Below are 26,442 nucleotides of genomic sequence, written 5' to 3'. Positions count from 1 at the left end.
TGTCACCATGTAGAAACATGTTGGGGCAGGATTTCATTTTACCCTACCTACACAATGGTAAGTTAGCCGGTTACTATTTCATGATGCTGGCAAAGAAATGAGATTCCTGGGTCAGATACAAAGAACTTTGTTAATCAAAGCACAGCAAGCAGCATGATCATGAGCGTATTTGTATCAATTCCCTTTCCTTGCCACATTACAATGAGTCCTGGCCCAGATTTAACATAAGTGGTTTCTAAATGGTGCATGCATAGCATTACTTACACTAAAGGAAGCTATTGAGTCATTAAAGATCTCCATTTTATAGTCCTATAATTGCATCTATTAAGTGACATTTCCAGAGAGTCATGCTTCATAAATCAATAATTTCAGATTTATTTACAATTAGCAACACTGACAGACCAGGTACATCCTGCTATAAAAGCATTACATAAGGACTCTGCCCCTAGTAAATACCACTAGTGTGGTTGCAAAAATGTCTGTCATTAATTTGTTTATAAGAAGATTTGATCAGAAGAAAGAGCATATGAACATATCAAAAGATGAAGAAAAGCATTTGATAAAATCCAACATCCATTCATGACAAAAAACTTTCAGCAAACTAGGAATAAATGGGAAGTTCCTAAACTTGATAAAAAACATCTACAAAAAACCTATAGCTAACATTGTAGTTAATGATGACAAATTAGATGCTTTTCTCCAAAGACTAGGAACAAGAAATGTTTGTCTCCTCTCATCACCCCTATTCAATATTGTAGTGGAAGTCCTAATTAATGCAATAGAAAAAGAAAAGTAAATAAAGGCATACATATTGGGAAGAAAGAAATATAACTGTCTTTGTTGGAAGATGATATGATTGTCTAGAAGTCAATACACCTTTAAGTGGTCAATACACCTTTAAGTGGTCAATACCTTTAAGTGGTTATTTGTTTGTTTTTTTGCGTTTGCTTTGTTTTCTTTATGTCTGATAACTTCAGCATCACTGACCAACACTAAAGGTATTCATGTGGTAGTAATACTCACTATAGTGCATTGAGCACTATACTTTACTCACAAAAGGGGTTAAATAAATAGCCTTTACATGCAACTCAATGTGCTGGGTTTACTTTTCTAATCAAGCTTTTGGTCAGCACAAAGAAAATAATACAAGACTGAGAGCAAAGCAGTTAAGGTTTTAAAAGAAATGACATAAAATTATTTGTAGTCATAAAAAGCTGTATCTCCATCTTCCTTCTCACCATCAAGAAACTAATAAACATAATAAATATTTTATATTTATTTATTCATTTATAATAAACATAATAAATATGTATAAAAAGGGCTATTTAAAACTTTCATATACATGAAGAGTAATACATTTAGGAAATTTACTTCTCTATCACTTCTCACCTCTCTCAACTGCTTATTATTACAAGGGAAAAATGTTACAATAATTGATAATGTGATACTTGCTATTTTATATATAAAAACAATTATTAGTAAATTTCAAATAGGGAAGCAGATTGACATTTTATATAAATATTAAACAGTGGTATTTGCTAGAAAAGTTTAGGAAGATTTTTCTCCTTTTTTGGAAGAAAATAAATATTAATAAAAATTTAATAATAGTACAAGGCACAATAAGGAAATTAAATAATAGCATAATTCAAATTGCAAAAATGTTTGGAACACTAATATTCATATTACACAAAACAACCTTGGAGATCTGTTTAGTTTTTAATCATTTAATTCCATTTAAGACATGAGTCTCTCAAAAAGAAGTCTTACTTGAGAATTTTTCAGTTTTTATGAAGACAAATTAAAAAGGGAATTCAGATTGTCAACTTTGCTACCTTAAAATTTCACAAGGAGTTGGAACCCATTCTACTAAGTGAAGTATCTCAAGAATGGAAAAATAAGCACCACATGTACTCACCATCAAATTGGTTTCACTGATCATCACCTAAGAGCACTTTTAGGAATAACACTGATCGGGTGTCAGGCAGATGTGGGTGGGGTAGGGGATGGGTGTATACATACATAATGAGTGCGATGTGCACCATCTAGGGGATGGACACGTTTGAAGCTCTGACTTGGGGGGTTGCGGGGGCAAGGGCAATATACGTAACCTAAACTTTTGTACCCCCACAATATGCTGAAATAAGAATAAAATAAAAATAAAGTAAAAAAAAAAAAAATTTCACAAGAAAACTTCAAAACCTCCTTTCTCTCCATAATTTTATGTTACATAAATCACACTCGAAAGTAATTTTCAATTTTTCTTTTGTGTTATAATTGGAAATAATTTCTCAAAATCCTCACTAATATATCAGAGTTGGGAGACTTAAAACTAATTTTACACTTCAAGGATATTTAAATCAATAAAGCAGTTACTGAACCAATATCACTTTATCTAGACCAGCACTTTTTAAATATAGGTCCCAATAATCAAAAGTAGCACTTTACTTTTACAAGGTGATTACTATCATCACCTTTTCTGCCCAGTAAATTAGAGTAATTGATTTTTTTTTACATTTTACTGACAACAGCTACTCAAAATGACTTACATATTTCAGATTCATGATAATTAAGTTCAAGCTATCATAGCAGAGTCAATTATCAAGAAATTAATGTTTTCTAGGACACCAAATGGACTATCTTAGAAGACTATAAGACCACTGATAGTAGGAGGTAGCCAGAAGATAGCCAATTCTCGTCCTCAGGGCAAAAATATGAATCTGTTAGAAGTCAGGACTAATCTAAGACCACCAAGAGTAGAGAATAGGTGGTCCTTTGCATATATTTAATAAACACAGAGGACCATTCCTGATGAATTATTAGTAACTGTTTTGGTAAAAGCAGTGATTCTTAAACTTTTGGGGGGTAGGGGTGTTATAGTAATAGCTTCCTTTGTGAGTGTTACAAAAACTATTCACAGAAAAGCATAAAAATGTATGAGCATGGAATATTTTATACTCTTGAAAGAGCTTACAGACTCCATGAAAATCAGCCATAATATATAATCACCCAAATGATATTTCTAGGCTGAAAACAATCCTTAGGGGCCAAAGATCCATCTCTATCCAATACAATAACTATTTAAATAATTAAATTGGAATCCTCTCAACAACACAGGGCAGATCATACTTCTAACAGACATCCCAGTGCCTAATACCATGGGCTGAAAATAGATTTTCCAGGACAGAACTTAACATATCTCCCAAAACTTAGTAACTTAGGAAGTTCAAGGGAATATCAAGAGCTCTGTAAGCAGAAATGAAGGGAAAGAATTAACACAAGATTATAGTCCATAGAGAGCCAAAGACCTTCTTTTTGGAATTGCAAATGACAGACAACTTTTAAACGTTCACTTTGGGGTATTAAGTAACGTTCCATGACCTTTACAACTGAAGTGTAAAACCAATCTCTAAAAGCAAAAGTTTAAATCTCATTTCCAAAAGATATAAAATACTGTACCACAAACTAAAACTAAGGTATAAAATTGGGTTTTTAAAAGCGTAAGTTTAAGTCACATTTTCAAATAAATATATTTCATGGCTATGATTGAATATTTACTACAAAGATAATATGAATGTTTAGAAATGAGTTTAGGAACTAAATTTCATCTAATATAAAATATATAATTTAAATCATGCTTTATCATTCTTTATTAGCAATTTATCAAGAAAAAATAATGAAAAAGTAGTATTTTAAAATATTACGTCATAAAGTAGTACAATGGATACTGGAAACTAGGAACGGAAAGGGTAAGAGAGGGGTTAGGGATAAAAAATTACCTATCAGGTACAATCTACACTATTCTGGTGACAGGTATACTAAAAGCCCTGACATCAGCATTACACAATCCATCCAAGTAACAAAAAACATTGTACCCCCTAAATCTATTGAAACAAAAATAAATAAATAAAGCACTTGGTATTACTTAGTTTACATTAATACATACTATTATAATTCTATTTAGAAATCTTTAGTGTCTACCTATGGTTCAGAAGAGAAAATAAAACCTTCATATTTTTAATATTTTTGTGATCAAATATTATACTGACTACACTCTATTATCATCCTATCCATTTTATATTTTGGTAATACTGACAATAAAAGCTCACCAAGGATATTCTATTCTCCAGTGTCTCTTTGACCTTGCATATATCGTTTCCTTTGCCTAGAATATGCTCCCTTGGCTTGTCTAAATCAAAAACTCCTATTACTCTTTCATGTTTCATATAAAATACTTTCTAAAGTTTTCATTTCTTTTGAGTGATTTAGAAATTCTTTACCCCATTATTTTGGTACCCTTTGCCTATTCCCAATATAATAATTATTTTATTATAACTAAAATATTTATATCTTTTTCTCCTTGCCAGATTGCTATATATTTGAGAATAGAGATTTTCTATTTTTGGATTCTCAAAGCCTAGACAAGACTGGATTCACATTTATAAATTAGGAATAAACGAATATAGCCAGGAAAAAAGGTAACAGTAGTAATAACTACAATTTATGAATCCAATCATATGTCAAGTACAGCAATAAATGCTTCCTTGGTACATTTTTGATACTACATTTGTAGTAGTTTTTTTAAATCCTTATATCTGAGCTATTAAATGATTGAAGTGAGATTTATACTCAGTTTTCTCTTAATCCAACAAATCTAACTTTTCCCTATAACTATGGCTTTAAATTGCTCTTTTCCACCCTTAAGCAATGGAACTCTTTTTCTGAAGTAATTTTATGCAAATATATATTAAGCATAGGAAATATAGCCACTCTGGTAAAAGCAGATAATGGAGGTCTATACACTTACATAATTGGCATCCCCTTATCTCCTGCAAATGGCTGTTTGGAACAAATACAGAGATTCTGATGCCCTAGAAAATTTGTTTTCAATACCTCTGGTCTTATACTACCTCGTCCCATGTTACTTACTGCCAATTCATATGTTCAAATCCTAATCTCCAACATGTTGGTATTAGGAAGTGGGCCTTTAGTAGGTGATTAGGTCATGAGGCAGAGCTCTCATGAATGGAATTAGTGCTCTTATAAAAGAGACTCCAGAGAGCTCCTTTGCTCTTCTACCATGTGAGGACACAGCAAGAAGACAACTGTGAATGAACCAGGAAGCAGGCCCTCACCAAACACTAAATCATAACAGTGCTTTTATCTAGGACTTCTCAGTGTCCAGATCTGTGAGAAATAAATATTTGCTGTTTATAAGTCACCCAGCCTCTGGCAGTTTGTTATAGCAGCTTGAACGAATTCAGACACAGAGAAAAATCCAGTTGAGGGCAGGGGAAATGTTTTCAAGAAGAAGAATCCATTATATTAAATGCTGCTCCTAGGTCAACTGAGATGAGGAAATTCATCACCGATCCACCACAAGGTTTTATAAAAAAGTTATCAAAGTCACTGGTGAGCTATTTCTGTGGAGTATTTGGGAATAACGTCTTATAGATGTCAGATTAAGAGAGAATGGGGAAAGCATAATGGAAACAATGAATGTAGCCAAGTATTTTGAGTAGTTTTGTAAAGAAGGAAACAGAGAAATGGGGGTTTAGTTAAAGGGAGAAATGAAGCTAAGAGAAAGGTTTTTCAGTCAATAGAAATGCAACATGGTTGTATGTCTGTGAATGATTCAGTAGAGAGGAAAAGCCAACAATGAGGGGGAATTTGCTGGCACAGTATCCTTGAGCAGGTGGAGCAAACGAAATCTAGCACATAATTAGAGGTGTTAGGCTTAAATAGGAGGCAAGGCAGTTCATAAGGTATCAAGAGGACAGACAGAGTGTATATGTAGAAATGCCATCAGGTAAATTGATGTTCTAATAGAACCTTGTGGAAATTTTCAGCAAAATGTCTCAAGGAATTAACTGAAAGAGGATGGTGTGGTTGGGCAGATACTGGAGACTTGAGAATAGCGAAAGTATGAAAGAGTCACCCATGAGAGTCTAAGAATAAACTGCAGTAGGAAAACACATTGTGATTGTTGGTCATCAAAACAACGTTTTAATGGCAATTGGACAAATGATAAAGTTAGTTCAAATCATAAGTGAAAAGAATAAAAGAAAGATTGATGTGTCAAACCTAATACCAAAGTAAATACATAAGGTAATAGAGAATTAAAGAAAAAACCACATACAAACCAAAAGAAAATTCAGATGCATTAAAACAAATTAACTAGGGCATGAGGAAACATTTTCTAAGCATAACAAAAAGATTTTTAAAACCAAAATTAAAATTGACAGATTTTAGCAAATAAAATAAGTTTATCAACTTATCTATGACATTTTTCTGTGTCATAGATAAGTTGATAAACACTATTGTATAGCAAATAAATGGTGCCCATAAATTCCTGGGTAGATTAATAAAATATGGTTATGTTCACACCATGGAGTACTACTCAGCAATAAAAAATGAATTAATACCTTTTGCAACAATCTGGATGGAACTGGAGACCATCCTCCTAAGTGAAGTATTGCAAGAATGTAAAAATAGATACCACATGTACTCACTGTAAAATTGGAACTAACTGATCAGCAACCATGTGCACAGACAGAAGTAAATTTCAAGAGAAATCATGCAGGTGGGAGAGGAGGAGGAGGGGATGAGTGAAATCATACCTAATGGGTGATTCATCACCCATTAAATTAAATCATACACTATCTGAGTGATGAGCACACTTATAACTTTGACTCAAGCAGTACAAAAGCAATCCATGTAATCAAAACATTTGTAGCCCTGTAATATTCTGGTATTTTTTTTAAAAAAGAAATGAACAAAGCCTTTGAGATATTCAAGACTAAACAGAGTGACCAAATTTATAAATTATCAATATTTCCAAGAATGAAGAGAGATCAAAATGTTTAGAGAACCTATTTAATCCCAAGTCTAGCAAGAAAATTAGACATCCAGATATAGGAGGCTCAGCAATCCCCAGGCAAATAAAATGCAAAAAAAAAAAAAAAAAAAAAATTCACCACAGCACATTAGAATTAGACTGCCTAAAGTCAAAGTGAAAGAGCAAATTCTAAAATCAGCAAGAGGAAAGTGTCTAGTCACCTATAAAGGAAACCCCATAGACTAATATTTGACTTCTCACCAGACATATTACAGGCCAGAAGAGAACAGGATGACATATTAAAAATATTGAAGGGAAAAAAAATGCCACCCAAGAATTCTGGCAAGATTAACCTTCATAAAAGAAGGAGAAATAAAATCTTTCCCAGACAAGCAAATTTGTCACACTAGACCAGCCCTATGAGAAATGCTCAAGGAAGTCCTAAACTTGGAATTGAAAAGACAACATTCACCATTATAAAAACACAAGAAAGTATAAAACTCGTGGGTAAAGCAATCACACAAAGGAGGAAGAGAAGGAAATCAAATGGCACCACTACAGAATTCCACCAAACCACAATGACAAACAGAAAAAAAGAAACAAAGCATTTATGAAATAACTAGAAAATAATTATTAAGAATAATATGACAGGAACAAAAACTCACATATCAATAACCTTGCATATAAATGGATTAAATGCTCCACTTAAAGATATAGATTGACTGAATGGATAAAAAGCATGATCCAAGTATATGCTGCTTATAAGACTATATTTCCCAAAACAATCTATTGATTCTATGCAATCTCTATCAAAATACCAATGTTGTTGTTCACAGAATTAAAAAATAATTCCTAAAATTCATATGGAACCAAAAAAGAGCTGGAATAGCCAAAGCAATCCTAAGCAAAAAGAACAAAGCTAGATGCATCACACTACCTGACTTCAAGTTACACTACAAGGCTACAGTAAACAAAACAGCATGGTACTGGTATAAAAATGACATACAATTCAATGGAACAGAACAGAGAACCCAGAAATAAAGGCTCATATTTACAGTCAATGGATCTTTCACAAAGCCAACAAGAACATACACTGGGGGAAGGACATCCTCTTCAATAAATTGTGCTGGAAAAATTGGATAGTCGCATGCAGAAGAGTAAAACTGGAGCCCGATCTCTCACCACATACAAAAATCAACTCAAGATGGATTAAGGATTTAAGCATGAGACCCAAAATGATAAAAATACTAGAAGAAAAACTAGGGAAAACTCTTGTGAACATTGGTCTAGTTAAAGAACTTTTAACTAAGACTCAAAAGCACAGGCAACAAAAACAAAAATAGACAAACAGAACTTAATTAAACCACAAAGCTTCTGAAAAGCAAAAGAAATAATCAACAAAGTAAACAGAAAACTTACAGAATGGGAGAAAATACTTGTAAACTATTCATCCAGCAGGGGACCAATATCCAGAATATACAATGAACTCAACTCACAAAAAAGTAAAAATAATAATCTCATTAAAAAGTGGCCAAAGGACATGAATAGACATTTTTCAAAAGAAGACATACAAATGACCAACAGGAATATGAAAAAGTGCTCATCAGAGAAATACAAATCAAAACCAAAATGAGATATCATCTTACCCTAGTCAGAATGGCTATTACTAAAAAGACAAAAAATATTAATAACAGATGTTGGTGAGGATGTGGAGGAAAGGGAACACTTATACACTGTTAGTGGAAACGTAAATTATTACAACCTCTATGGAAGACAATATGGTGATTTCACAAAGGACTAAAACCAGAACTACCATTTGATCCAGTTATCTCACTACAGGGTATCTATCCAAAGGAAAAGAAAGTAATATATCAAAGAGATACCTGCACTCATGTTTTACCAACACTATTCACAATAACAAAGATAATAGAACCAACGTAAGTATACATCAACAGATGAATAGATAAAGTGTGGTATATATAACACAATGCAATACTATTCAGCCATAAAAATAATGAAATCATGTCTTTTGCAGCAACATAGAGAAAACTGGAAGTTATATTAAGTAAAAAAGCTAGGCACAAAAAGACATGTTCTCACTCAGGTGAGTGTTAAAAATGTGTTCACATGGGCACAGAGAGTGGAATGATGGATAATAGAGACTCAGAGGGTGAGCAGTGGGGAGGGGGAAGGATAATGAGAAACTGGTTAATGGATATAGTGCACATTATTTGGGTGATGCATACTCTAAAAGCCCTGACATGAGCACTACACATTCTACGAAGGTGAAAAAATTCCATATGTACCCCATAAATTTGTACTAATAAAAAAAATTTTAATGGTCAACAAAAAAAAGAAAAGAAAAGATTAACATTTGATTTTATTGGATCCACAGACCTTTCTTCTGGGCTAATAAATTCATGATTTCAATAAATACAAAGACATTTCAATTTATGTATGTAAACAAATACATTTTAAAAGTAGTAGGAATTTAAACATATATATACAGACACAAGGAACTCAATATATATATATAACCATGCTGTAGAGGATATTTATAGATAGAAAAATTATTAAAATTAAATTCTTAACATATTTTTTTAAGTATCATAAAATATCTTCAAAAATGTTTTCCTTAGCAAAAAGGTTTTGATTAAAAATGAATAAAATATAGAAAAGACTTTCATATATACATTTGCAGTAATTTCTGGAAATCATTCTATTATTGTGTCATTGATAAGACACAAATATTGACAAACCTCATATGTTGCTGGGCCAGGAGTAATCTCTTTGGAATCTTCAAAGCGCTTTGATGCTTTAACAAATATGGGTATGGGGCAAGATTTCCTTAAAACAGGATTGTATGATGCGGGCCCTAAGAGAAAACAAATGTAAAAATTATAATAAAGTATGTCTTAAAATTATTAATTTTGGTCATATGGATATTATTCTTAGGTTCATGCTCTTAATGTATAATATTAGCAACAAACAATCTTAGACCCATTCTGTTTGAATGCACATAATCATTCAGTTCAAAGCTTTGAAATACAATAAACATAAAATAATAATATCTGTTTACCTAATAATTAAATGTAGTACAGAAATAATTTCCAAAAAAGAGAAACCAGTACTCCTTCTAGATACGTAAACACTGTGAAAAAGGATACGTAACTCTTTTATTTCCTAAATATTAATTCACACGTTCAGTGAGGAGGTAGTGCTTGAGCTGCATTTGGAAATATGAATAGGATTTAACAAAAGCAAAAATGTAATTTAACAGCACTATGGGAATTATAGAACCCCTAACACAAAGATGGAATGTACATGGAACAATTGGATAATAAACAGATTGTTTGAATAGAACAGTGCCTAATCCTAAATAAGATTTTTTACTTAAGCCAATGGATTTCAACTTGTATTCTAATGTTCCAAAACTCTATGGAAGTGACCAGAGCATATTTTGTAGGCAAAGCCCAAGTATAAGAGGTTTAAATTATTTTCATTCAAAACAGCTACAGAGTTAATGTTTTATTTGTTTTAGTCCCATGTAAGATGTAACTAAAAACCAAGGCCTTCTAGTAGTAAACAAACAAGCAAACAAACAAATAAAACCACTTATGAGAACAACTTCCATAAATAGTAGGTAGCTCTTAAAAATTTTAAATTGAAGAAGATTCATGAAGAAAGCGGTAAGTTAAGAAGTAAACTCTGGGTTGGATGTGGTGGCTCACACTTGTAATCCTAGAACTTTGGGAGGCCAAGGCAGGAGGATTGCTTGAGGCCAGGAGTTCAAGCTCAGCTTGGGCAATAGTGAGGCTCTGTCTCTACAAAAAATATTAACAACAACAACAAAAAAAAATAGCTGGGTATGGTGGTGCACTCCTGTAGTCCCAGTTACTTGGGAGGCTGAGGCCGGAGGATTACATAAGCCCAGGAGTTTGAAGTTGCAGTGAGCTATGATGATGCCACTACACTCTAGCACCTGCAAAAGAGAGAGACCCTGTCCCAAAAAAAAAAAAAAAAAAAAAAAGGTCTGGCAGTACTTTAAAGGATGGGAGAACTTGGAGATGGTCTGTTTCAGGAACACTAACAAGGAGTTTAAGAACAGTGCTAAGGGAAAGGAAGAACAACTTCAAATGTGAACACTGCATCATTTATAGTGACTGGAAGATAGATGATAAAAAATGAATAGTGGCTGTAAAAAAGATAATACTCTGACAGAAAAAAGGAAACACAGAAGGAAAATACTATTGGAGAGAAACACATGAATTTGGTTGTGATCCAGTTGTTAGAAAAAATGACAGGATACTCAAACAGAAATGTCCAGAAGACAATTTGTCTGGAAAATCTCATTTGGAGACTGACTGAAGCTCAGTGGGAAAGGTAGCTTGGAGAAAAAGAAGGGAGTTATTTACTTAGGGGCAATCATTGAGGTTTTTCTAAGTAAAAAATACAGAAAGAGAAAACTAAATAACTGAGGACCAAAACTTTTGGGTTTTGTTTCCAAAACATTTAGGAAGTGAGGAGAGAAGTCAAAAAAGGGGGATAGTCTAGTGAATAGAATTTAGCTAACACAACTCCACAGAGAGAAAACAGGGAGAGGTTATTTTCTTCTCCATTCATATTTTAAACAATACATATTATCTATTCCATCCAAAACCTTGTGTTTCAAGAGACAATTAGAGGTCTACTATATAAAATATTTCTAGAGGAGAGACTTCATAGGAAGGTCACTATAGTGCATGTAGAAGGTAACTTTAGAAGAATGGTAATGAATGAAATTAAATCAGGGGCATCAAAGAGACACTGTATAAGGAGAGGAAATAAAAACTTCAGGCATACAATATTGACAATAAATATAAATGGTGAAACAGTAGAGTAGATATAAAGATATTAACAGAATACAAAATTAATGCCACTGTATCTCCCTAATAAACATGTAATTCAAAACCATGGGCTTTGAAGAATGCATTCCTGTTGATGCTTTAAAATCTAAAATATTTTAAAATTGATAGGTTCATATGAAACATTTTTAATGCTTTAGCTTTATTAATATAGGATATTTCAAAATGTAAAATAAAAGATGACATCCAGGCTCTAGCCCACTTATTCTAATATCAATGGTATAGATATCCAAAGTTATAAAGCCCTTGTGGGAAGCTAACATATTTTGATCTGTAAAATGATAAGTAAAGCGTTTTAGCAAATGTCACTATAAAACAACAGTATGCATGATTTTGAAATAATATAATTTGTATTTACAATGCAGAGAATAACGCACATATGCATACATAATATCTTTACAGACAGACTTTCTATATGCAAACTAAACTGTGCATGGGAATATCTATCAGCTATCTCAGCAGCCAGAAAAAAAAACACAAACTATCACGAGGAACTGGGTGCACAATTCCACAGTCAGTTCATTGAAAATTGCAACTTTGGCCATAAAGATTTATAAAGGTTAATGCAACAGGTAAGGCTATTATACAAACACTATTGTAATGGTAAGTTTCATTTTCAATTATGAAGAAATATAACCTATCCCCTTCCCTTACCATCATGCTAAAGCAACTGATAAATATTTACATTCATGGTTATAACTCATTAAAAGAAAAAAATTATTCAAATGTAGTTGTACTATATTTCCTTTTATTGGAATTCCTTTGAGGAGCATTAAGTGAAGCAGAACTTCTCTTACTTAACATGTATCTTGCTGCATTTCAGCACTTAGCCTGCTTTAAGCTACAGAGTATTAAAGAAAAGGTTTATTGCACTTAATCTAAAATATATTTCCAATTTATATTCTACTGCTTATATGATACAGGTCAAAGACTTACATTGCTTCATCAGCTCTGATTCACAGCTGGATTGTGCAGAAACTATCTTCTATTTATATACCAAAATGCCACATTTTAATCACAGGTCATGGAAGAAGAAAACTTCTCATTCCAAGTTAAACACCTATGAAAAGTCTGCCTGAATCATGAGTAGTATATAATAGGAAATTCAAGAGCAGGTTATTCTTATAATTACATATTTTCCAGCCCTATGCCACTTCAGTCTCTATGAAATGTCAACCAATGCTACAGGGCAAAAATGGAAGACAATAGGAACAATGAGTAATTTAAAACAAAAATCTATGTTTCTGACCCTTTAATGTGACCGTTTTCATACATTAGAGTGGACTCAGAAATAAGCAGTTCTATAAACAAAGCTGCAAAATCTCAGATTTAAAAAGCAGTCTTCATAATAAACTAATATTTATAAATAATGCAATAATTTTGCTTATGAGTCCTTCTTTTTCCCCTGGAGATAACAGAAATCTACTGAAAACTAAATATCCTATATGTGAGCATATCTTTAGGAATTAAAAAACATTTAGGAAATCGTTCATTGAAATTGCATGGCTTTAACAAGTCATTTACAAAATTTATACTTTCATTGAATACATTTTCTCACACTGATTTTATTTTTCAGCTTTACAAATGAAGGGATAGCACAAACAAAAAATTAGTACAGAAATAAGTGTCATTATCAATGTCAAAGACCAATTTAGATTTAATGCTCTTCTACTACTTCTAAGACTAGATTTGATTAAACACCACTTCAGATTATGACCACAGAACTGCACAGTCTATTAAATTGAGCTTATAGGTAATGAGGGAAAAAACAGAGTTACAATACTGCATAAATTTTAACCAAAATTTCCATGTATATTTTACCATTGCATTAATGTTTCTGTCCAAAAACATATGGGTATTACATATTTTAATAAATAAGATTTTAAATACTTAAGGATGATATCTTAAAGTACTATAGAGTATCTAGAAATTATTGTCAATATAGCCCCTAAGAAATGGACTACTATTAACATAATGCATTCAAAACTAGGCCGGGCATGGTGGCTCACGCCTGTAATCCTAGCACTCTGGGAGGCCGAGGCGGGTGGATCGCTCGAGGTCAGGAGTTCGAGACCAGCCTGAGCAAGAGTGAGACCCCGTCTCTACTAAAAATAGAAAGAAATTATCTGGCCAACTAAAATATATATATACAAAAAATTAGCCGGGCATGGTGGCGCATGCCTGTAGTCCCAGCCACTCGGGAGGCTGAGGCAGTAGGATCGCTTGAGCCCAGGAGTTTGAGGTTGCTATGAGCTAGGCTGACGCCACGGCACTCAATCTAGCCCAGGCAACAAAGCGAGATTCTGTCTCAAAAAAAAAAAAAAAAAACTAAGTAGACTGAGAGATTCATCTATTGGAGTCTACCTAAACCATGCACCTGTTAAAACATGTGTTCCTAGCATTGATTAAGCAATAGGGCTGTCACTGCTATGACATACAAATACAAAATCATATGGATTTGTCTTGACTGAAATATCTTTTCAGACAGCAATGTCTGTTTATCTGTGTACCTCTAAGTACATACTTATCAAAATGTGCATCCATAAGCCCTATCAAGTGAAGTCTTTGAACTGCTGCTATAAAAAAGATACTTTCACTCTCTGATAACTTAAGTACATTGTAAGTAAATTTGAATGACTTTCACCAGTCTTATAAATGTAGGTATAACACAGTTTCTGTATGAATTATAGGAACCAACTGGAAGGAAAGATAATCACTTTTCATCTAAAACCACTTTGAGAAGGCAGTATATAAATATGTAACACATGAATGATTTTTATTAATGAATAAATAAAATTATCAAATAATAAAATATGAAATTGTCTTCAAGGTAAGTAAAATACCTCACAATTTCCCTGAAATGGCTAATTCTCATAACTAAATTTTGGTTTTATACTCCACTGTTCATATTTAAAGGTTTGGAGCCAGAATGCCAAGAAAATCATCCAAGCAAAAAAGGACAATAAGTCTCAGCATATATTTGAAGTTCTCTTAGATCACCATTATTATCTTAAAACTCTATTAGTGCTAAATTATCAAAACATTCCCTCTCGAGACTGACAGTTATCTCTAGGAATACTATATGTAAGAATCAGGATATGTTCTATGTCTACATATCACATAATAGATGATTATATAAAGTTTTAAAAATAGAAATACCAACTTTATTTTTAAAATATTGATAATTAAAATATTGATTAATATCAAACCAAATTCTTCACAAGCTATAGTAAATGAATGGATTTAAAAGAAACACTAAAGAAAATGACCAATTTTTATCATTTAAATTGTGATTATTTTCCATTTTCTCAACTTGTCAAAAATTGTAAGGCTTCTGAGTATATTTGGATTTGACTCTGCTGCTAACATCTTTATTTGACTAGGTCTACTAGAATAAAGGTAGACTTACAGAGTATAGGGTGTCCTGAAAGAACTGCCTACATAATTTACTTAGTGACGAACCTATTAAGTATAGCTTAATATTTCATTTACAACTTAAATGAAAAATTCTGCACCCTAAAGCAAATATATTTTATAAATTAAAACAAATAATAAAATGTTTTTCATGTTTTGATGTCATCAAATGTTTTGTTTACATTTATCAGAGATTAAACAAGAATTATTAGTTTAACCATTGAATATCTCGGAATCTTTGTGTTCTTTTTTTGCTAAACTTAAATCTACATATAGATTTAAATCTAAATAATATTTTTTCACCCTAACAGTGTTCCCTGTTCACTATGACCCTGTAATCAAATAACGTAAATATTCTTTAATCTCGTCCCTATACCCTTGCAGAATACTAGACCGCAAACTACTGAGAATTGAGGAGGAGTTTTCCCTTTTCTCATCAACTGAGGTTGAGTATCCCTAATCTAAAAATCTGAAATCTAAAATGTTTCAGAATCTGAATTTTTTGACTCTCAACATGATACTTAAAGGAAATGGTTATTGAAGCATTTCAGAGTTTGGATTTTCAGATTAGGGGTGCTTCATTATTAAGTATATATAATGCAAATATTAAAAAAAAAAAAAAAAACCTGAAATCCAAAACACTTCTAGTCCTAAGTATTTTAGATAAGAGATACACAAATTGTTAATTTTAAACAAGACTACTACCAGTGGTATTTTTTATAATATCTACTTCCAAATAATTAAGGGTTTCCTCATCTGGCCTCAATATCTACAATTCACAGGGCTATTCATTACCCTTCTATGGCCAGTGGACATGTTACTCCACTGGCCTCTGGCTGAACTTGTTATACGGCATGACATATCAGACTAAAAAACAACGAGGATCATATGCAGCACCATATATTTTAAGCTAATCTTTCCAAAGTGTAGTTCATGGATCACAGGCATCAGAATCATCCCAATTAGTGTAAAATGAAGATTCCTTGGATTCATACCAAAATAATAAATCATATTCTCTGAAAGTGGGGACAAGAAAATGATTTTAACAAAACCCATTGCTTTGGACCTCTAAACTACAACAATTTAGTACATAGCTGTTCTCAAAAATATTTAAATATTAAATCATTTTCCCTCAAATAATCTCATGAACTAGTTTCTGAAATTCTGGATGAGATTATAATTTCCTCTAAAATATATCTGAATCTCTTATGTCTCTGTGACTCCCTATAGTAGAGCTTCAATAAATGCTTACTGAGCTTAACTAAACTGAATCAAGGAAGGAAGAATCAATTTATGTGTCACCTAGAATCTACTCCTAGGACTTTAAGCATTTTGACCATTTTCTTTTTACTTTCTTTTTAGTAATTGTCCATGAAAAGAAATGGATAGCTTGAAGTCATATTTCTATTTATAATGTGAAAATAATATTTAGATGATATATCACCTAAATGTATGTAAATATGTATAGAGCAATTGTAGGCTGGAAGGAAACAGATTAACAGGGGATTGGCTTTAACAAGATAGAAAAAAATGACTTTCTTTTCAGTGTGTATCCTTTAAACACAGTATGAATTCTGTTATATGTATGTCATACTATTTTAATTTGGTGCCAAAGTTGCAAAATGTATTTCATGATCATGGAAGATGCAAAATGCTCTAAAATATATTTTCATCTCTATTTTATTGTAGCCTATTATTTTCCAGAGTAAATCTTAAATGTAAATTCACATTTGAGCTTTCTATATGATAGCCATGTGCCCTTGATAAACTCTCTAAATCAGGTTAAGCTTTAGTTTCCTCTTTTACAAAAGGGGGAAAAATTACCAAAGAAGTTAAGCAACTTTCACAAATGTATAAGGACCAAATCATTCAACCCCTTTGAATCCTTGAAACATCACTGAGAAGAAGGAAGAGGGAAAATTATTATTTAAAATTTACAGGAAATTAAGTTTAATAGCAGACCTGTGACTTCAACTTTATGGTTATAGCAGCTCTTATTACTACTTCATTTTGCCTTCTTAATCTCCATTAGATGTCTGCAGCACCTCCATCCACATCAATTTGCCAAACAAATATCAGATCATTTAAATGAAGATGTTAGGCTTTTTCCTGAACATGACAAGTTTCCCAACAGGTGAATTGGGTCAAGGAGATGGGATAACTTGAAGGATATTTGATAAATTTAGGGATTTTTGTTCCTAGATTATTAATCCATTAACATACCAAAAGTGGATACAACTTTTTACACCTATATTTTAAAAATTATAGTAAGTATAAACACATTTAAGGAAAACGCAACTGTCACCATTCTAAAAATCAGTAGTCTTCATATCTCCATATTGTCACACTGCCAGTGGTTAAGGCTGCCACACTGCTACTTTCAAAGCCTGTTATAAACAACAATGAAAAAAATCTAACTGCTATTTTCCTAGAATCCAGATAGCCCTGCATTCCATCTTTTGGTGAAGGCTGCCTCTCTGTGGTAGAATGCAATGTGTCATCTTCTCTAAGGGAAAATTTTTCTCTCATTTTTTTTCTTTAACCAGTAGAAAAGATCTACATAATATTCAAAAACACATCAATTTAAATACATATTTTAACCACTCTTTCAGGATCATAGTTTTGGCTTCATGTTTAGAAAGGTATTTGGACCCCAAGGAACAGCATCGCTCACCTAGGCAAGCATGTACAGTAAGAAATGAAAATAGTATTTTTACAATAACAGAAATCAAGTAAAACAGAACTGCTCAAATAGAATGGTCATGTTGCTGTCTCTTTTGGAAGCTGAAGTCATTATTCACTTTACACTGACTGACCTCTACTGGTCAGAAAGACACACATTAATAGACATTGTACCTAGCAGAAAGCAACTGTTATCTTAATTTCCTTAAGGAATTACTCATATATGCTGCGTGTCGTAAGATTATGCCTGCTATTCACTTGTACAGTACAGCAATATGGAAACATATCCTACTTCAATTACTGAAAGTCAAGAAGCAAATATCAAATGGATATCTTTAAAAAACATTGAGTTAATTGTTCTTTCTCCACTAATGATCACTGTTAGTTGAAATGAAAGTAGTCTCAAAAGGCCTTTTTATTATAAGACTTATTTAGAAAGGAAATATATGCTATAAAAAATTTAACATTTAGATAGTTTTTACCACATGACAACTGAAAGATTATCATTTTTACACTATTAACTAAAAGGAACAAATCATTCCTCCATCATAAACATATGACTTGTTTTATCTCAGAAATAAAGGACTTATTTAATTAAGCAATGTTGTCACAGACATGACATTTACCTTCTCTAAAACAGAACATGCTATGTACTGGAAACTGTAAAACCTAATTAGAAGAAGATATCCAGAGGGTCATAGCAAACATTTTAATAATCAATATGAAGACTGCTTTTTTAACCATAGGTATATCAAAAAGCATCACTGAGAAAACTGTGCAGATTCTTTTCCATTGTAATTTTAATAGAGGTCAAAATCTTTGACAGGAAGTGTATCAATAAAAACACCAAGAAAGTTGTCTGCAAAAATTTTTTTATCAAGAAAGTGTTTTCTATAAACCCTGATTGCTAATTATTACAATATCCCCCTCCCCTCCTTTTTTTTCTTTTTAACAATATCCAGCGGGGAAAAAAAGAAACATATTTGGTCTCTGCTTCAGCAAATACCGAAATCTATTTATATGCAAATAAGCTATCCATTATTAGTATGAGAAGAGATTTGTGCATAAAGGGAGAAATAAATTATCACTAGAAGCCATTAATGAAATCTATTTCAAAACATAACATTTTACAAGAGCCCTTACTCATGTAATATTTGTTTAAGCCTTGAAGGGAAATGGTGAGTTCTACTCTTAGATGAAATCTGATACTACATTATTTCCCATACTAATTTGTTTTATAAAATGCATTTATCCTTTCCTTAGAAATGACTTGATAATTTTAACTCCAGTGAGTCTTTTTAGAAAACTTAATCATTAAAATCAGGGTCCTATACATTTGTTACATAATTGCCAGATTGTTGAAGAAGGGGGAAGGTAATTTTGCTCTGTTGGAATATTCATTATTCTTTAAGGTTTAAAAATGTTGATATTCATTTTTATGCTCTAACAGTAGTAACATACAAATGGAAAAGTTTTAAAAAGGAACGCTGAGTCTTTCCAGAATAAGTTAAATTGCTATGGAAACAATTAAATAAGCAATAATCAATAGATCTATGAAATATTTTAATATGCTTCGCACATTTTCTCTTTGGGTTTCTTGTCTTATTCTTCTTGAGTTCACAAATTCTCTTTTTAGTCCAGATTTAAGTGTCTGTCAGTTTTAGACACTGCAGATATTTGTTCCTCTGTCATCTACTTAACTTTGCCTAGGATGTCCAATGTTGAACTGAAATCCTTCATTTTGATATACTTTAGCTCAGGCTTCTTTTTTTGTTTTACAGTTTGGAGTTTTTAGTAAGAAGCCTTCCTCCACTTTCTAGATTGTAACAGTATTCTCTGATATTTTCTTCTCATAACTCTGTAGTTTTACCCTTTTCATTTAGGTCCTTAATACATCTGAATTCCATCTTTGCACATAGTATTTTGTAAGGATCTAATCATATTTTCTTTAGTAAGTGTGTCAGTTTTCCCGGGATGTCCTACTAAATAATTTTTCTTTACCCACTGATTTGTGGTGACATCTTTACAATAAATTGTCTTCACATATGCATGAACCTATCTCTGAGTTTTTTCCGTTTCACTATTTGTCTTCCCTTTTTGCCAAAACCACAATGTTTTTATTAGTATAGATTTGCAATATGTCTTAATAAATGGCATAGGAATGTCTTCCCTTCTTTACTCTTTTTTCTTAGCTCTTTATGTACTTTTATTTTTATATACATTGTGGTGTGATTATCAATTTTTTCAAAATGTCCAACTGGAATCTTAAGTAGGATTACATTTACAGATTAAGAAAGGGAAACTTGATATCTTGATTATATAAAGTCATTACATTCAAAAGCCTAGAAGAGCTCTCCATTTATTGAGACCATTATCTATGTCTATTATTAGAATTCAAAATTTCTCTTTATGGAAACTTTGTCTTCTTAGTTAGTCCTACAAACTTTATTTATTCTTACTGTGAGTTTTGCTTACTTCTATTACTCTTTGGAAATTATCACTGCTGATACAGAGAAATGTTACTGATTGTGTAAGTCATTCTTATAACCAGCAAGTGTAGTGGATTTTTTATTAGTTCTAGTAGTTTCTGGATTTTTTTTTAAATTTTCCTATATGATGCTATAATCTGCAATTTAAAATAAGTTTATCTTATTAGTACAACCTCTATGAAAATTAATATGGAGATACCTCAAAGAACTAAAAATAGAACTACTATTTGATTCAGCAATCCCACTACTAGGCATCTACCCAAAGGAACAAAAGTCATTATATAATAAAAACATCTGCACTCAAATGTTTATGGCAGCACAATTCACAATTGCAAAGATATGGAAACAACTTATGCCCATCAATACATGAGTGGATTAATAAAATGCAGTAATATGTACAATAGAGTACTATTCAGCCACAAAAAACAATGGTGATCTAGCACCTCTTGTATTACCCTGGATAGAGCTAGAGCCCATTCTACTAAGTGGAGTATCACAAGAATGGAAAACAAACACTACATGTACTCACCATCAAATTGCTACTAACTGAACAACACTTGGAAGCACACATGGAATTAATGTTCATCGGGTGCTGGGCAAGTGGGAGGGGGTGGAGGGGATGGGTAAATTCGTAACTAATGGGTGCAGAGCACACTGTCTGGGGGATTGGGCACACTTGTAGCTCTGGCTTGGGTGATGCAAAGGCAATATATGTAACCAAAATGTACCCCCATAATATTCTGAAATTTAAATTAAGTAACTTAATTAAACAAACATACCTCTTTTCTCCTAATACTTTTTCTTCTGTGTTCTTAGGTATTCTATCTTTAGGTATTGGTGTGAACCACCTAATTGGTTAAGAAGGTTTGGTAATAGTGGGAATCCATGTCTTCCTTCCTTTAAGAATAATGTATAGTGTAGATCTTAGGTGTATAGCCTTTATCAAGTTAAGAAAGCTACTGTATTTATAGTTGTCTTAGTTTTTTAATGACAGATAGGTGAATTTAATTAAAAGATTGTTTCTGCAGCTCTTTATTAAAGTACTTCTTTAAAGAGTACAGTACAGAAAAATGAAAACACTCTTCAGTGCTCTGCTACTAAAACTCTCCTTGACCCTAATGCTATTGATTTATCTTTGTTTTTAGGTGACTAAGGCATTTAGGATGCAATATTCTTCTGCCTATCACCTCCTACTATGCTTCATGCTGGCTATGAAGAGAAAAGAGCACATGGAAACGAGGATGAGGTACTATAGTGGGAAGGCAGTCAGGTGTTCTACTTATTCATCCTAAAGCAAAGTCCACTAATCAATATAACCCTGCCTCTGTCAACTAACACAGAGTTGCAAGTTAGAACTGTTGGTACAAGAGACATCAAGAAGAGGACACTACCACTTCTTTTGGTACACCCAAGGAGCATTCAAAGTAGATAGATACTTCACCTTTTTTCCTTAAATATGAACACACCAAAGCTTACTTGGCACATGAGAAGAACTATTAATAGTAGCATGAAAGATAAAGAGAAAAAGAAAAACTAGCCCTAGATGAGAAAGAGATATTTGAGGAAAAAATAGAACTTTTAAAAATTAAATGCATAATATGCTAAAATATATTCACAATAAATATATGCATTTATAAAATAAAGAACATTCAGAAAACAAGAATGTACTCTAAGAGCATGTAACAGTAGGTATAGAAAATTCACTGAGACAAGAAAAAAAAAGTTCCAAAAATCCTTACAGAATTTACAGAAAAGGAGGGAGGGGGAAAGGGAAGGAGAGAGAGAATGATAGAAAGATAAGAAGATGTTTTTAAAAACAAATTGAGAGGTCCAAAATCCACGTTTCCAGAAAAACGAAATAAAAAATACTCAAAGGAAATTATGAAATATAGATGGCTAGAACAGGACAGAATTCTTCAAATGTAAAAAGATTTAAAAATGTAAATGGCCTGAGTACAGAAATTGAAAGATACACCAGCTATATATACATATATATAAAATGTATTTTATATATATACATATATATAAATCATTGTGAAATTGTGGAATATCAAGGATAAAAAGAAAATTCTAAATGTTTCCACAAAAAGGAAGACAACTGACCCATAAAGGAAAAAAATTCAAAATGTTATCTGACCTTATTTGCATCAGCAAAACTGGATTCTAAAAGACGATGGAGCAAAATAAGAAAATGTAAGAGCAAAATGAAGATATTTTGAAATATAAAGTTCTGCCACCACCCAGGTTTAATATGTACATCAGGTTTAATACACATCAGACCTAGAGGAAAACCAATTCAAACAATAACAGATTAACAGAGCTCCACAAAGTGGTCTCCAGGGGGAAGAAAAGATTGAAACTTCGGACAAAATGAGAACTATAGAGAGTTATTGTTTAATGGCTAGAGTTTCGAGTTTTGAAAAATGAAAAGAGTTCTGTAGATAAATAGTAGTGATGATAGCACAGAATGTGAATGTACATAAAGCCACTGAACTGTACACTGAAAAATGGTTACAATGTTAAATTTTATCTTATGTATGTTTATAATTTTTAAAAAGATAAAGTTCCAGATAACTGTGTAAGAAAATAATTATCTAAATATGAAGCTAATTAAAATGTAACAAAATTTAAGTAACTAATAGAATGTAAAAGAGAAAATCCAAGTGATTATTATGCCAAGAATATTCTACTTTGAGAAAACTAAAGATTATGGCCTTGGTACCACAGAAAGAAAATTAATCTTTGCATTCTACTTGCCTCAACATTGAGTAATTTCCAAAACTTTGTCTCTGAGAATTTGAAAGAATAAGACAAAAATCTACTGTTTTTTGTGAAGGTCTTCTATACAATTTGGTTTGGTACTGTGTGGCTGTGTCACACACACACGTGATACAAACAAACATACATACACACACACTCACAATATATCTACGTTCCCAGATGCCTCCTGCAACTGATTCCTTTCATTCAATCTACTGTATCTCATAAGCTAAGTAAGAAGTGTGAACAACTATGTATATTAAAAATGAAATCATTGTTAAACATTGTTCTCATCTCTGTTGCTTCTGATTCTAAAACTGTATGTTTTGCAGAGATAGAAACAGAGTTTTGAAAAGTAGGGAATTCTGAAGTATCTGCATCTTTAAATGTAACTCACAAAGTCATCAGAAAGAATAGGTGAAAGTTAAATATATAATATGTAATTATTTGCAGTTTAGTTTCCATAGTGAAATGTCATCGAAAAGGTAGAATTATGTTAATAAATATATTAGGAATATACTATGTGTGTGTGTATATATATATTTATATATGTCTGATGATTACATATTAGCTTTATATTTACCTTTTTTAATTTATTTTCTCTAATAAAATCATTTAAAAATTGAAATAAACAATCTTTTATATTGTGTGGTTATCAAAACCTAATTTTCCAGCATGAGTCTTGGATATCAATGAAAGGGGATATGTTTGCTATATGAAGAGGCTCTAGACAGATGGAGATAACAATGTCTATTTCATCAATTATCAGATACACACAAAAAAACTGAAACTCTAGCTTTTCTAAACATTAAAGTAATATTCCCCCAGTTTTCTTCTGCAGAATGAAAGTTTTCACAAAATGTTAGTTGGTATCACACACTATAAAGTCTTCTGTGGTCAAACAAATTTGGGGAAAGTTGGACTAAACAAGATTAAAACGGGTTTCTTTATTGCAGGTCATAATAAAGCCTGTGATATGCTAATTCACACATAACGAACTAACACAGTGTGTGCATTTCTGACACGCTTGATCATAGACTCCTCCTTTTTTTCACAATCGTCTTATAGGACTAGTGTTTGTATGAAACACTTCGGAAAATTTTGATTTCCAGGATAGCTACAACTGTTTCCCAATTTCTAGTGTTATTTTCAACATACTAATTCTAAAATCGTCATTTAAATCATAGTGAAGATGCTGGTTAAAAAGCTCAAATGAAAGCAGAGACAGAATTATAATACAGACTTTTTTCCTACTGTTATTAAAAAACTCAAAGTAAATTATAGTTAAATAGTTCACATCAAAAAGCCATTTATATCATCTTGGTTTTGGATATTATGGAACTGTGCTCTCTTAGTTTGCATAATCAGTCATCTTTAGCAAATGCATGTTATTATCTAGTCAGACAATAGCTTCATCATTTCAGTATGTAATATCTTCAGATGACCACAAAGAATGAACTAAAGAATTCCATCAATAGTGAGTGGTATTGTCTATAATTGGCCACAGCTGCAAGGAACTTATTCATTTATATTCTCTTCAACCTCTTTATCTTCTATCAAAAAAATTCTCAGAAGCATAATGGCTGTGATAAGTCTGAAACTTGAATTATATTATACAATAAAAGCAAATATAGGTAAATCAGAGAAATGAGATATTTTTGATGTCAAGAAGTTCATTTATTTATATATATTGGTAAAAAGACCTTCCATTCCACTGAGGACAGTTTTTACTTTTACTAATGTTTTTTAAATTTCATATGAGCAAAATAGTCACCTACGCAGGTGGAAATTATTTCCTTTTGGATTAAAGAAACCCATACATATAAGTATTTTTAAGTTGTTATTATTTTCACAATTTATTCACTTCCTCTCCTGTATGACCAGAGTAATTTATTCATAATCCTCACAAACATAGGAAAATTTAGGATCTAATTTTGGTGAAAGCCCAGGAAAGAGAGCCACTTTCAAATCTGAGCACACCTGTTGAAGCAACTGACCCAGAGCTGAGGAAAAAGAGTTGCATAAGGAAAAAGCTTAGTTGGAGTTATACAACCTATTTGACTAACTTGAACAAACCTCTCAGCAGATCCCATAGAAATGTTACATCAGTGTCAGGCTACAGGAAGTCTCAAGCAAGCAAAGGAAAAATAACTTATTCCTAGAAATATCTTTCCAAAGACTTTTCATCAAAGAAAGCTCCGTGTGTGTGTGTGTGTGTGTGTGTGTGTGTGAGAGAGAGAGAGAGAGAGAGAGAGAGATGTGGGGGTAGCAGAGTGAAAGAGAGACAAAGAAAAAGACAAAGACAGAAAATAGCTTTTCCATTCCACTGATGACAAGGCCCCAAGAATTCAATTCTATTCTCTCTCTCTCTCTTTTTTTCATGCAACCAATTAAGGAATGAGAAAATATTGTATAACTTTAGATCTTAAAATCCTCGTCCCATTTCTAGGACTCATACCCTTAGTTAATTTCTATTTCAAAAGCACCCATTACCAATATTTAGAGAAGCCTTAATTAGACATTGGTACACTTTGAGGAAGAATATATAATTTTACTATCTTTCAAACAAAGTCGGAAAATAGAATATAACATGTCACATAGTTCCTCTTACTTTGGTGATGCTACCTGGATGGGTGATTTAGTTAGAACTTTGGAATTGCATTCATTTTGTCAATATTATTATTAATAAAATAGAAATATATTAGAAACTGGGATGGGATTTGATATGTTCTGTTTGATAATGCTGTGTCTCCGCAGACTGAATTTTGGGGGAGGAGTTCTTCCCCTTCCTATACAATCAGGAGTTTGAAACACTGCACAAGGTAGGTAAGGAGGACTGGAACTGGCTCACAGATGAAAGATTCAAAACCAGGCTACATCCAACATTATAAATCCTCCTAAGGAGCATGACAAATAAGGAATGCAGGTAAAAGGATGGAGGAAAAATACTAAAGAAACTAGACAAGAGTAATAAAATTTATCACAAGTATCTAGAAGAATAAGATTCATAAAGTCAATTCATTTTAAAGTACCTCATGCAATTACAAATGGGGTTTTTTTTCTTTATTTCTTTCTTGGATAGTTTACTGTTAGTGTACAGAAAAGCTACTGATTTTTGTATGTTTATTTTGTAACCTGCAACTTTACTGAATTCATTTACTAGTACTAACGGTTTTTGGGTGGAGTCTATAGGATTTTCTATATTTGAGATCATGCCATCAGCAAACAGAGACAATTTTACTTCTTCCTACCTAATTTGAATGTCTTTTTTTTTTCTCTTGCCCAACTGCTCTAGATAGGGCTTTCAGTATTATGTTGAATAGAAATGCCAACAGTGGTCATCCTTGTTTTGTTCCTT

General features: G+C 32.2%; 1 protein-coding gene across 1 annotated transcript in view; it reads right to left on the bottom strand.

Moving 5' to 3' along the window:
* The window catches only part of STPG2 (sperm tail PG-rich repeat containing 2), a 159,949-nt gene that overhangs the window by 10,402 nt on the left and 123,105 nt on the right, over positions 1–26,442 (bottom strand). Inside the window, exon 11 of the mRNA XM_069485453.1 lies at positions 9,595–9,710. Coding sequence (XP_069341554.1) covers positions 9,595–9,710 — 116 coding nt within the window. The remainder of the gene's footprint in view (positions 1–9,594; positions 9,711–26,442) is intronic.

This window comes from Eulemur rufifrons, chromosome 13, assembly GCF_041146395.1.
Source record: "Eulemur rufifrons isolate Redbay chromosome 13, OSU_ERuf_1, whole genome shotgun sequence".
In the NCBI taxonomy this organism is placed as follows: Eukaryota; Metazoa; Chordata; class Mammalia; order Primates; family Lemuridae; genus Eulemur; species Eulemur rufifrons.
The sequence above is the reverse complement of the archived record's forward strand: the minus strand, read 5'-3'. Positions and strand labels throughout refer to the sequence as shown.